This window comes from Xenopus laevis, chromosome 8S (genome assembly GCF_017654675.1).
Source record: "Xenopus laevis strain J_2021 chromosome 8S, Xenopus_laevis_v10.1, whole genome shotgun sequence".
NCBI classification, from domain to species: Eukaryota; Metazoa; Chordata; class Amphibia; order Anura; family Pipidae; genus Xenopus; species Xenopus laevis.
In genome coordinates, this window is record NC_054386.1 from 7445616 (window position 1) to 7460430 (window position 14815).

General features: G+C 39.5%; 1 protein-coding gene across 6 annotated transcripts in view; it reads left to right on the top strand.

Annotated features, from left to right (window-relative positions):
- daam1.S (dishevelled associated activator of morphogenesis 1 S homeolog) overlaps window positions 1-14815 on the top strand; it is a 123310-nt gene that overhangs the window by 91202 nt on the left and 17293 nt on the right. For 4 of the 6 annotated variants that reach the window (XM_041574480.1, XM_041574478.1, XM_041574479.1 and 1 more), the window contains 7 exons: window positions 1447-1749; window positions 3288-3395; window positions 4962-4991; window positions 6371-6403; window positions 7309-7415; window positions 13044-13128; window positions 14278-14384. In XM_041574480.1, the coding sequence (XP_041430414.1) occupies window positions 1447-1749; window positions 3288-3395; window positions 4962-4991; window positions 6371-6403; window positions 7309-7415; window positions 13044-13128; window positions 14278-14384 (773 nt within the window). The remainder of the gene's footprint in view (window positions 1-1446; window positions 1750-3287; window positions 3396-4961; window positions 4992-6370; window positions 6404-7308; window positions 7416-13043; window positions 13129-14277; window positions 14385-14815) is intronic. The other 2 variants (XM_018232276.2, XM_041574481.1) reach the window with 2 other exon arrangements.

Genomic DNA, 14815 nt, shown 5'->3' on the forward strand with positions numbered 1-14815 from the left:
GAAATACTGTTTTACCCCTGGACATAATAGTTGTATGGTGCAGTTTAATGTCCAGCTTTGTGATCTCTGCAGATAGTGATAGAAACCCAGGGTCCTTCATACTTCATGTGCAGTTAGATATTGAGGATAAACCACACACCCACAACTACTGTATATTGATGTGTCGCTACCTTTACAAAGTGACGCCACTGAGCTACAAACATCATTTATGCTTTTAGAAAACCAGCAAGTAGCCTAAATATAACTTAGGGGCAGATTTACAAAATTCGAGTGACGAATTCGAATGTAAAAAACTTCGAATTTCGAAGTATTTTTTGGGTACTTCGACCATCGAATTGGTTAAATTCGTTCGAATTCGAACGATTCGAAGTAAAAATCGTTCGACTATTCGACCATTCGATAATCGAAGTACTGTCTCTTTAAAAAATACTTCGACCACCTACTTCGGTAGGTAAAACCTACCGAAGTCAATGTTAGCCTATGGGGAAGGTCCCCATAGGCTTGCCTGTGATTTTTTGATCGAAGGATTTTCCTTCGATCGTTGGATTCAAATCCTTCGAATCGTTCGATTTGAAGGATTTAATCGTTCGATCGAACGAAAAATCCTTCGATCGATCGATCGCAGGATTTGCGCAAAATCGTTCGACTTCGATATTCGAAGTCGAACGATTTTAGTTCCCAGTCGAATATCGAGGGTTAATTAACCCTCGATATTCGACTATTGATGAATCGGCCCCTTAGTGTTGTGGACTCTTATATTGTATAAGAACAATATTTAAATACGTAACATTCAAACATTTGTTTTCTATATCATTTAGCTTCTGGTTGGCTCCCTTAAGAATTATGATTTTTATAATTATTCCCTGACCCAAATATTCCCTGACCCAAATGATCATTTATGAGTTGGTCATCGAGGGCATCGCCAGCTATTGCGTCAGCCACTTTATGTTTGTCTTGGTCCCCAACCAGTTGCTCACCAACCCCATGGCTGTTGCCTCAAAGCAGGAGCTTATTTTTAAATTCTTTGCTTGGAGACAAGTTGTGGTTGCATAAAACCAGGTGAACTGCCAAACGGAGCCTCCTGTAGGCTGCAAGTCTACATAGGGGTCACCAAATAGCCAATCACAGCACCTCCAGGGACTTTATTCATGCTTGTGTTGCCCTTCCAACTCTTTTTACAATTGAATGTGGCTCACAGGTTTAAAAAAAAAAAAGGTTAAGGACTCCTGGTCTAGACAGACAGATGGCATTTAGTGATGCATATAGATACAGTTGCACATACATCCACCTGTCTGATCTTCAGGGAAGCTGCAATGAACAATAAAAAGGGTAATATCATCAAAAAAAACTTAATGACATTGTAACATCCCTGATAACTATATGTGTAAAATGTTTAAGGTTTTAAGATTATATTATTTAATAGAAAATGTTCTGGTTCTGTTTCAGAGGGCAATCTGTGCCCTAGTTCCTGGTGGCCCCCCACCTCCGCCTGGTGCCCCTGGAGGACCATTGTCTATACCTTCTGGGAACTTTATGCCACCCCCACCTCCTCCACCACCTTTGCCTGGTGGAATGGCACCACCTCCTCCTCCACCACCACCTCCACCAGGAGGGCCACCCCCTCCACCTGGTCTCCCACTATTAGGTGCTGCACCTCCAGGGGCTCCTCTGGGTTCTACTATGAAAAAGAGGAACATTCCTCAACCCAACAACCCCCTGAAATCTTTCAATTGGTCTAAACTTCCAGATGTAAGTATGTTCTCCATAATAATTCATCCAAACTGTATAGTTTTAACACTGTTAATGTGTAACATTAATATGTCGGTTTAAACATCGTGTACTGTTCATGGTTTGGGAAAATTTGTCTGACGTGTAGGAAATTTTATAGCAGATACATACCAAATTGTACCTAACCATGTAAGCATGATTATGGGGGAAAACACTGTGGGGCTCATTTGTAAACTTTGCGCAAATTGGTTTGTACAGTGAATAACAATTGCGAAAAAATTTTCTCAATGAAAATGTCTATGAGAGCTTTTTAAATATGTCAAAAATCACAAATGGTGTTTGAATTACGCCACAACTTTGTTGGTGGAGAAAATATTCGCAAAACAGTTTTGCAAATTGAGAAATTTAAGTTACTGTCATCTCTATTTTTGCGCATAACAACCTCGCACAGTGGGCGCACTCACACAAATTTGTAAAAATGTATTCACAAAGCGGATTCGCAAAAACAGAGCAGTGCAATATATTAGCGTTCAGGAAAATGCATGTGCAGCACAACTATTTGCGAATAAATAGGCTCTGCGCGAATTTTATAAATGACCCCCTATGTGATTTTATAGCTCTACTTCTTGCATAACAATAATATTATATACACATGCACCAACACACAAAACAGATGTGAGGCAGATACTGTTCCCTATACAAAAAAAAAACACATTTTAATTTGTTTGCTGGAAAGTTGTAATTCTATAATAATATAATTTAGTATATAATAGTTTTTGGGTATAGTTCTCATTTAATAATAATGTGTATGTTTCAGCAAATAAAAGAACATATATATCATTTAAATTAGGGATGCACCGAATCCAGGATTCGGACAGGATTTGGCCTTTTTTTGCAGGATTCAGATTCGGACGAATCCTTCTGCCAGCTGAACCGAATCCGAATTTGCATATGAAAATTATGGGTGGGGAGGGAAATTGTGCGACTTTTTGTCACAAAACAAGGAAGTAAAAAATATTTTCCCCTTCCCACCCCTAATTTGCATATGCAAATTAGGATTCGGTTCGGTATTCGGCTGAATCTTTCACAAAGGATTCGGGGGTTCGGCCGAATCCAAAATAGTGGATTCGGTGCATCGCTAATTTAAATATAAATAAGGAAAAAAAACAAAAATAGCCTCAGCACATTTCATTAGGCCAGCATTTGGTGATACAGGTATAGGATCCCTTATCCGGAAACCCGATATCCAGAAACTCCATTTTATCCAAATAATCCAAATTTTTAAAAATGATTTCCTTTTTCCCTGTAATAATAAAACAGTAGCTTGTACTTGATCCCAACTAAGATATAATTAATCCTTATTGGAACCAGCCTATTGGGTTTATTTAATGTTTACATGAATTTCTAGTAGACATAAGGCATGAATACCCAAATTACGGAAAGATCCATTATCCGGAAAACTCCAAGTCCCGAGTATTCTGGATAACAGGTCCCATACCTGTAGTTTCCCTTTAGGTCTTGAATAATGTAACAAATGGAGTTTTTTGGTTGAATTACAGAACAAGCTGGAGGGGACTCTTTGGATTGATCTTGATGACTCAAAAGTATTCAAGATTTTAGATCTAGAAGATATCGAACGCACTTTCTCTGCTTACCAAAGACAACAGGTAATGGTCCATTTTGATCTTTGGGAGATATCAAGTTGCTGTATCTGCAACAACATTTTTTTATTATAATGATGTTAGATAACTGTAAGACTTATCATGGCACCACTTCATTGGCAACTGTCATGTTATTGCATGTGTCTCTGACATGTTGCTTTGTGGGATACAGTGCAGACTGGCATCTATCTCGAGCATTAGTAGAGCCTCTTGGTTTATTGGACAGCTTCCATAACATAATACAAGTACAGAAAGAGTCTGTCCTTTGCTGTTAATCATCATGAGAGGGAATATGGCATTTCTTTACTTTGCTGCTTCATAGAAACCAGGGCAGAATCTGTCACCTACTGGTTCCCACTGAATCCAGTGTTTCTTACAGAATATATTGCAGTTCATCAGCAGTCTTCATGCTGGACAGGGCTGCAAATCTTAGCCTGTTGCTTTATGGGAATGTTCCAGCATGCTACACGAAGAAAACCTGCACACTTCCAATCTATATTTTAATAGACCTATTGTCAGTGTGCTGTTGGGGAACTACAACTCTCCAACTCCACATTTTGTAGTTTCACAGTAGATTGAATACAAAATGTTGCACTTAAAGGGATACTGTCATGGGAAAAAATGTTTTTTTCCAATTGAGTCAGTTAATAGTGCTGCTCCAGCAGAATTCTGCACTGAAATCCATTTCTCAAAAGAGCAAACAGATTTTTTTTATATTCAATTTTGAAATCTGACATGGGGCTAGACATTTTGTCAATTTCCCAGCTGCCCCATATCATGTGATTTGTGCCTGCACTTTAGGAGAGAAATGCTTTCTGGCAGGCTGCTGTTTTTCCTTCTCAATGTAACTGAATGTGTCTCAGTGGGACATGGGTTTTTACTATCAAGTGTTGTTCTTAGATCTACCAGGCAGCTGTTATCTTGTGTTAGGGAGCTGTTATCTGGTTACCTTCCCATTGTTCTTTTGTTTGGCTGCTGGGGGGGGAAGGGAGGGGGTGATATCACTCCAACTTGCAGTACAGCAGTAAAGAGTGATTGAAGTTTATCAGAGCACAAGTCACATGACTTGGGGTAGCTGGGAAATTGACAATATGTCTAGCCCCATGTCAGATTTCAAAATTGAATATAAAAAAATCTGTTTGCTCTTTTGAGAAATGGATTTCAGTGCAGAATTCTGCTGCTATTAACTGATTCATTTTGAAAAATTATTTTTTTCCCATGACAGTATCCCTTTAAGCAGTCCCAGGTTGTAGGTGCATGGCTATTTATTGGCATCATTATTACATATATGATCTGTAGCATGTCCTTTGTATATAAGAGCAGTTCCATTGAATGTTTTCATGATATGCAGTTGATTTGCATGCTTTCACTATTCAGCTCAATGATGGTATTGTTGCGCTTGAGCAAGTGTTTGGTTGTAGCCTCATGCCTCTCTCTGCTGCAAGCCACTCTGATATGTACCATGAATCTTTGCTGACTTTGCTTTGGCTACTTTCTATCTCCTCTTATTTGCTGTGACCGCTGAATTGCACGCAATGATTGCCTTTTCCAATGCTTGTGATATGACTTCAGGATTTCTTCATGAATAACAGCATCAAACAGGTGAGTAAGCTTCTGCTTTAATTCCAGCCAAATGGCTACTAGCCAGGGCTACTGGTTAATGAAAAGGAGATAGCCGCCTGTGCTTTAATCTGCATTAATCAATTTTCAATTATCATTCGTTTTTGGCAAGGTGTAGATCTTGAGAAAATGTATTTGGTTATTTGTAACCTGAGTTGACCAGTAACCCAAGTTACTGTTAAACTTTTGTTTTCCTATATATGTAATTTTGTTCGCATGGCGAGCTGAATAATGTTGGTCCTCCAGGGATTTTTCCTGTGTTCCAGTGCAGGGAACCAGACAGATTGCATACCTTCTACAACAAGAGAATAGACAGCTGACATACATCTCAGAAGCAAAGTCCACTGCCTGATATTCCTTATAATTTTTTACTCTCTTAAACCCATTGACAGGAATTTGTAACTTCTTTAAAGGAGAAGGAAAGCTATGGAGGCATTTTATTGCCAATAGATTAACTGCATTAGTGCAAGCTAGAATGCTATATTTATTCTGTAGAATGTTTTACCATACCTGAGTAAAAAGCTCAAGAAGCTCTCTGTTTATTTAGGATAGCAGCTGCCATATTAGCTTGGTGTGACATCACTTCCTGCCTGAGTCTCTCCCTGCTCACTCATAGCTCTAGGCTCAGATTACAGCAGAGAAGGGGGGGAGAGGAGCAAACTGAGCATGCTCACGCCCGGGGCAAGGAGGTTTAAGCTGAAGGCAGGAAGTCTGATACAGAAGCCCATGAGTACACAATAGAAGGAAAGAAATGCAGTGTTTCTTTTGACAGAGGACTCAGAGCAACATTACTTTGAGGGTTTACTGGTGAATTTATATAGACCTTTCTGATAAAGCTTACTTACTTTTAACCTTTCCTTCTCCTTTAAGGCAGACTGGTTCAGGATGTCATAGCTCTACTAAAAATGCACAAAAGCATCTGTCTGTTGCGTGTGTGTATATATATATATGTATAGGTAATAGAGGATCCGCACTCTCATTTTCATTTCAAAGTGTAACAACTTTTATTTCTCACATCACAATCCGACGTTTCAGTCCCTCCTGGGGACCTTTCTCAAGGATATTGTGCACAGACAGTGTAACCAATTAAATACCCTCCCCCACCTGTGAATTTGGCGCCCTCATGACGTCATAAGTCCATATATATATATATATATATATATATATATATATATGCTTTTTGTGCATATATCTATTGCACATATCTGTCGATAATGTTGATATATATATATATATATATATATATATATATATATATATATATATATATATATATATATATATATATATATATAGCGTGAAACTGCTATTAAACAGAAGGCAAACAAGGTTATATTAAGGTTTTTGATTTAAAATCACAGGGACCCTCAAGACGAGAGACATTTAAGCGTCCGGTACAGTATTGGTGTTTTGGTGTTCAGACTGTATTGGCAAAACTGTCATTCAGGGCCATCATCTGGAAACAGAGTACTCATTGTAACATCACCCTAATTCCAGAAAATCATTGTCCAATACTCATAGTGTATTAGCCAAATTGAATAGCCATGTAGGATCAAACTAATTTTGATCAGGCAGCTTGGAATATATGATTGCCTGATCATTACATAAATAGTAATGCTTATTTTACTAAAAGGGCCCTTAGCGATCTCGTCTTTAGGCCAAGTACTAATTGTCTAAATCTGTGCTTTTATTATCCACTGCGTCTCACTATGTGTGTGAGCAAATTTAGCCAGAAAAGTGGCATTTAAGTGTTTGATAACTTTACTAAGGCCCCCCCCCCCTTCTGGTGGTGGCTCTGAGAGATAATTGCTTGGCATTTCATAACATAATTAACTTGAGTTTTTTGCCTTAAAAAAATCTGATATTTTCAACTTTGTTTGTTTTGTGGTTTTAGTTCTAACTTTAGCATTATTAACAGCAACACTGTGACTAGTGTGTTGAAATAAAGATTTTGGTATTTGTAGATTCTGACATCCTAGCTAAAGTAGAGCAATTAAAGGCAACATTAACAAATATCAGTAGGTCCTAACAAGTTTGCATTGCTTTGATAAGAACACACACACACTGAAAAAGTTTAGCTTTTTATTCAGGGGTGGAACTACTGGAGGTGCGAGGGGTGTGATCACACTGTATCCCCTTGGGGCCCTCCGGACGCTTGAGCCAATGTGAAGGCAAACTGAGAAATGCATCCGGGGTGGGGTCCAGCTGCTCTGCCTTACGCCGGGCCCCAGCCATCATAGTTCAGTAACTGCTTTTATTTGAACAGTTTAGTGAAATATGGTTTTTGTGCTGTTTGCAGAAAGAAACGGATTGTACTGATGATACGCTCAGTTCAAAAATGAAAGTGAAGGAACTTTCAGTAATAGATGGAAGAAGAGCCCAGAACTGCAACATTCTCCTCTCAAGGTATGCGGTGTTTCCTCTTACCCAGGCATGGCTGTGGCCCTCCACGTGTCCAACAACAGCGACCCAAGATGACCTCTTACTATACCAGTTTATTCATTCTGTTGTTGGCTTGCTCTATGGCAGGGGTCCCCAACCTTTTTTTACCCGTGAGCCACATTCAAAAATAAAAAGAGTTGGAGAGCAACACACGCATCATGCAACAATTTCCTGGGGTGCCAAATAAGAGCTGTGATTGACTATTTGGTGGCACTACAGGAGGCTCTATATAGCAGTACACCTGGTTTTTATGCAACAAAACTTGCCTCCAAGCAGTTTCGGACTGGCCCACCAGGATACCAGGAAAACTCCCGGTGGGCCCAGGTGTCAGTGGACCCTCATGCTGATAAAAATTTGGCCTATTTCATGGCCATTCTCTATTTCATTGAGAACAAAGAGGCTAAACAGAGGAAATAATAGATTATAGTATTATAATATGTAACGAAAAGAGACTATAGAGGTTGAGTGAGGAGAGGAAGAATAATAGTACTGAGAGTGGGCCCCTGGTCTAAGGTTTTTTGGTGGGCCCCTGGTGTCCCAGTCCGACACTGCCTCCAAGCAAGGAATTCCAAACTAGGCACCTGCTTTGAGGCCACTGGGAGCAACATCCAAGGCGTTAGAGAGCAACATGTTGCTCGCGAGCTACTGTTTGGGGATCGCTGCTCTATGGGATCAAAGTATTCTATTTCTGATGACATGCTACAGACAGCAGCCATGCAATTGATTAATAATCAGCCATGTTGCATTCAAAGTACAAAATCCAAGTGTTGGTAAAGGCTATCCTTTTGGTTCTCAGTGTATTTGGTTCATCAGACAGAATTGGTAGTCGCTAAACTTCCTAATCTTCATAACTCACAATATGACACTCTGGAGAACCTTTGCTTCTCAAACACGTGATCTTTTATTGAATTGCACTACATGTTTCGGGTCAAAGTGATCCTTCCTCAGGTGCTCGTGTTTACATTCATGTTTCATTCATGATGCTGAATAGATAAATCTATCTTAAATAGCATTTTCATTCTCAGTTGAACCTGGATAGGAAAACAGGTAGGTTCCAGAGTTCAATTGTAAAAATACTTATTATTATTATTATTTCCATGCACTAGCTAAAACTTAGCTTTCAGACAGACTGGGACATTATTTACTAACTGGGGTATAGCACTTGGCCCCAAAAATCAGCATGGTCTCCCATGTTTTTTACCCACATTGTACATGAAACAGACACAATTTAGCACTACAAATTTGGTTCATCTTTGCTACTTAGGAGCAGATAATAGGCAAGTTGCACCCAGAACATTCATACCATGTCCTTTATATGAATGGTTTCTTTGGATGTACAGATAGTGGTCATGGATCCAATGCACAAAGGGAACAATGTACTTTACTCCCTTGAATCTCAGTTGGCTATGCCTTGTGCCAACTAGCTATAAGAAAACTTGCACATGCTTTTGCCCTTTAATAATTTTCCAATAGAGCATTTGCCATATACTTGTTCACTGGGAGAGATTCTCATTCTAATGTGTCCAGTTCTTTAAACTATTATTATTTACATATATTTATAATTTGGCAAGGTATTCCATCTCTAAAACTAGGGATGCCCCGAATCCACTTTTTTGGATTCGGCCGAACCCCCGAATCCTTTGCAAAAGATTCGGCCAAATACCGAACCGAATCCGAAACCTAATTTGCATATGCAAATTAGGGATGGGAAGGGGAAAACATTTTTTACTTCCTTGTTTTGTGACAAAAAGTCACGTGATTTCCCTCCCGCCCCTAATTTATATATGCAAATTAGGATTCGGTTCGGCCGGGCAGAAGGATTCGGCCGAATCCGAATCCTGCTGAAAAAGGCCGAATCCTGGCCGAATCCCGAACCGAATCCTGGATTCGGTGCATCCCTATCTAAAACTAACCAGCCTCCTTGCTGTTCCCTCTGGCAGTGGAATGGTCGCTGAAACATGTCCTACACTGCTATGGATCTACGCTGCTATTTTGAGCGTATTTAAACACCAGAAAGTGGTGATAACATAAAGAAACCAGACCCTGTACTTCACAAAACACAGAAGACTGTTCTTTGGCACACAAGTGTGTTAGTTGTAATCATATTGAGTAATCGTACAACAGAAATTATTTTCCACTGCATGCCAAGCCAAAGCCTGGAACGGTAGAGCCAATAAAGATTTGTAATGGGCAATGCACAGTTACATTCTTCCGCAGTGCATTCATATGAGAGAATCAGGCATTCTTACAGATATTTACTCAGTATTTATACTACACCTGCAGCTTGTGTGTCTGCCAGCCTCTCTTTTGCTGGGTTCTTTGTTGGTACTGATTAAACTTAATGCAAAAAAAAAAAAGACTTGCAATCTACTAATGCTTAAAAAATGTAATCCAATAATAAAATAAACTTTCAATGGAGAGCACACAGAGTTTAAAACAAAATCCTAAGACTTTTTGCAACTTTGCAATAAAACTGTTTATCATACCTCCTCCTCTTGACTCATTACAAGGTTACTGGCTTATGAAAGTCTATATACTGTGTATATGTGTGTTATGTGGGTGATTTTGCTATGGCATCTACCCTGTCACTGTATGTCCACAGTACATAGAAACAGAAGCCTGTAAATCATCTTAATACAGAGTAGTATTCAGGATTTGATATTGACCTGCTACTTGCCCAGGATAGTTTGTATTTTTATGTTGTATGTTTTGTTGTCATATTGTTTTATATTAGGGTCTGACCCAAATTTTCTTGAGCTTGAAGGAGGACTAAAGCTTAATGAAAGAAGTAGGTAGAAATGTTGTACATGATGTTTTGTGCTTCTGTACCAGCCCAAGGCAACCACAGCCCTTTAGCAGTAAAGATCTGTGTCTCCAAAGATGCCCCAGTAGCTCCCCATCTTCTTTTCTGCTGATTCACTGCACATGCTCTGTGCTGCTGTCACTTACTGAGCTTAGGGACCCACTCACAATATACAGTACACATAGAATAGAAATGTCACAATATAAGGCTGATTAGTAATTAATACAGATAATTACTACATGGCAGCACAGAAACCAGTGCAATTAGCATCAGAATTTAATAATCAGCAAACCTGTAGCATCAGCTCATTTTCTGCTGGATAATTAGTGACAAGCTCTAAGCTTAGCTCCTCAACAGCCAATCAGAGCCCACTGAGCATGTGAGTGTCACAGACACTTTCCAAGATGGTGACCCCCTGTGACAAGTTTGAAGTCCTGGATCATTGCTGCTATTTAGAAGCTAAAACTTTAGGCTGGTGCAATGTTCAATATATAAAATGTGGCATTTTTAGCCACATTCATTTTAAGGTTTAGTTCTGCATTAAGCCAATTCCCAGGCTTCTCCTTTAACACAGAGGAAAAAAATCTTTAAGTAGTCACCATGGAGCACTTCCCAGCACTTTCTAAATGCTGGCACATTAATACATTAATCTGTGCTTATGCTGAAACTTGACCAAAAATATATACGGGGTGTGTATCCTTCCCTTTTATGTGCCGTGCAGTTGGCAAACAGAAGCCAAGAAGAAAAGAGCAGTGAGAATGTTTGAGTCGCATTGTGCTGTACAAGGTTTCATATGAATTCTAGATTCCAATATATATTTTAATGAAATGGGCTGGATGCAAAATGACTTCTAGAATAGCCCAGTGCACAACTTAGTAAATGTAGCACGCCATGGTATATGCAAATGCTATAAAATGCTTTTATATATTTCAAACATATACACAACAGTATACAGTATCTATATTACAAACAATAGCATATACATACATTGAATGTGATTAAGCAGAAACATTGTGCAAAAAGCTACGATTTGTCAGGTTGCAAAAATGAAACCGCTAAGGGTTTATTCTAAAGTTTTTTGTTTTTTCATTGATCTGCCTTTTGATAAACTGAAACGCAAATCATTTTCAGTACCACTAGGCCACCGTAGCCATAAATACCAGAAGCTGTGGTTATCAGCAGCTGGGAAAGCTCAAGCATTAGATTGACAACTAGTACACATTTCTCTTACATGTTAACACTTGCTTCTGAGAGTTCTAGAATTCCTGTAGAATATCATGACAACAGCAAGGTGACCTACAGAAATTATATTTCACCCGCACTTTTTTTTTTTATTAATAATACCTTCATTAGTGACATGACAAGCCACATAGACCTATATGTTAAGTAACGGCACTAAATATATTACACATAGCAAACATGTAGATTATTTATATAAGCCTTTTTAATACAAAGTATACACAACTCATTGCTGCACATTAGAGAGATTGCAGGGCAGTATACAGTTTTGTTCAGAATAATAGCAGGGTGTTAAAAAAGTGAATAATGCTCAAAATCCTTATAATGGCTATAATAGCCGTTTGCTCCCTGTGTGTGCCATACTCTGCCTGCTCTATGCTCCCTGTGTGTGTCATACTTCTGCCTGCCCTATGCTCCCTGTGTGTGCCATACTCTGCCTGCCCTATGCTCCCTGTGTGTGCCATACTGTGCCTGCCCTATGCTCCCTGTGTGTGCCATACTCTGCCTGCCCTATGCTTCCTGTGTGTGTCATACTTCTGCCTGCCCTATGCTCCCTGTGTGTGCCATACTCTGCCTGCCCTATGCTCCCTGTGTGTGCCATACTGTGCCTGCCCTATGCTCCCTGTGTGTGCCATACTCTGCCTGCCCTATGCTCCATGTGTGTTCCATACTCTGCCTGCCCTATGCTCCCTGTGTGTATCATACTCTACCTGCCCTATGCTCCCTGTGTGTGCCATACTCTGCCTGCCCTATGCTCCATGTGTGTTCCATACTCTGTCTGCCCTATGCTCCCTGTGCCTGCCCTATGCTCCCTGTGTGTGCCATACTCTGCCTGCCCTATGCTCCCTGTGTGTGCCATACTGTGCCTGCCCTATGCTCCCTGTGTGTGCCATACTGTGCCTGCCCTAATCTCCCTGTGTGTGCCATACTCTGCCTGCTCTATGCTCCCTGTGTGTGTCATACTCTACCTGCCCTATGCTCCCTGTGGATCGTGACCTGGTATGGTTTGTCTGGGGGTTTGTTAGCATTTGGGAATTGACGAAACCAATATGGAGCAGGCACTCAATAAGGCGAACTTCCACCAGGCAAATGTTCAAAAGTGAAAAAAGTTTTTTGTCTCCACAGCCTGACGCGTTTTGTGTCACAAACACTTAATCATGAGAGAGAGAAGTGCACTATAACCAGCACAGCATTTGCCGCCTTACTTCCTTCAATAAGGACCATAATTGACACCTGTTTGACGTTGCTAATTGAACTCCACACGGCTATTATTTGGAAAAAGCCTCAATTAATGACACAAATTTAGCAGCATGCATGTCATGACTGTTGGGTCTGTTGGATTTCTTTTACTCTACTGAACCCACTAGTAAATTATTTGCTACATAGGGCAGTATAGTCTGAGCTATGATGAGTCTTGTTGGTTTTATGTTCGATTATGATCGGTATAGTGAAAGAAAATGTCTGGTTGCTTTATCCCATTATAGTGGTGCCCAAAAACATATAAGAATTGCGTTGTTTAATTAAAAGTCCCTTTCTATGTTTTCTTGCAGATTAAAGCTGACAAATGAGGAGATCAAACGAGCCATTCTAACGATGGATGAGCAGGAGGATTTGCCAAAGGATATGCTTGAGCAGGTAAATGACATCCAATACAATTAGACTAACACAAGAAAAAGTATCCAAACTTGTAAACTCATTCCCCGTAATTACTTGTTTCGTATGAAAAACTGTTTAATTACTCACAGAAGGTGCTCCACGTAGGCCCTGCTGCAAACAAAAAGTCTCCTTAAATTCCAAAAAGTATAGAACATGGGCACACTCCACATAATGCTTCTGCAGACAATCTTTTGAAGAAAACTTCTTTTATTTATGAGATCCCAGCAAACGTTTCGGGGACGTGACCCTTCATCCAGTGCTACTATCCAGCACTGGATGAAGGGTCACGTCCCCGAAACGTTTGCTGGGATCTCATAAATAAAAGAAGTTTTCTTCAAAAGATTGTCTGCAGAAGCATTATGTGGAGTGTGCCCATGTTCTATACTTTTTGTAACACAAGAAAAACAAATTTTTTCAAGCTATAGTTTGGCAACAGTGGCATTAGCTGGGGAGAATCAAATTTTGAAAGTGTATACTATATATATATATATATATATATATATATATATATATATATATCTATATCTATATCTATATCTATATATCTATATATATATATATATTGTGGGGGTTCACTCGCTAATAGGCTGCAAAAGAGGCGACTTCACTGGGGACCTTTTTGTCACCATACCACTATATATATATATATATATATATATATATATATATATATATATATATATATATATATATATATATATATAATATAGTATACAGTACACTTTCAAAGCATTAGGGATGCACCAAATCCACTATTTTGGATTTGAACCCCCGAACCGAATCCTAAATTGCATATGCAAATTATGTTTGAGAGTCATGTGAGACAAGTAACATCAGTAACCAACACTTAAAACCGATGATCTTACTTTAAGCCATTTACAAGGATATTCTTTGCCCTTCATTTTTGGGCTTTGTAATTATAAATTACTAAAAGTCTCCAGTATAGGAACTACACGCAGAGTATGTGACACTTCATGTTTACGTTCATAGGAAAGTATATAAATGACTAGAAATGATCTCAAATCACTTTGCAAGGAGAATCCTTAATGTAAGCTCATTTAAGCACCTTCCTGACTGGGGACCTGAGAACCATTAGTAATTTATCATTTTTTGTTTGTTTTTTTCCAGCTTTTGAAATTTATTCCAGAAAAGAGTGACATAGACCTGCTAGAAGAGCACAAGCATGAATTGGATCGCATGGCCAAAGCAGACCGATTTCTGTTTGAGATGAGTCGGTATGTGGTTCTGCCTAATTCTAATTATATAATTCTATTACAAGTAGGGATGCAGCGAATCCAGGATTCAGTTCAGGATTTGGTTCGGGATTCGGCCTTTTTCAGCAGGATTCGGATTTGGGCGAACCGAATCTGAATCCTAATTTGCATATGCAAATTAGGGTCTGGGATGGAAATCAACTGACTTTTTGTCACAAAACAAGGAAAATTTTTTTTTATCCTTCCCACCCCTATGCATATGCAAATTAGGATGTGGTTCGGTATTCGCCCGAATCGTTCGAGAAGGAATAGTGGATTCGGTGCATCCCTAATTACAAGCCTCCAACAGGTTTGCAAGAAAGCAGCAGTTGAAGGGCTCTTACTGACGAGCGATTGAAGCTGCCCTCCCCTGCGTTCTGTTTTTCTGCGTTCAGCCGCAGGGGAGCGCAGGA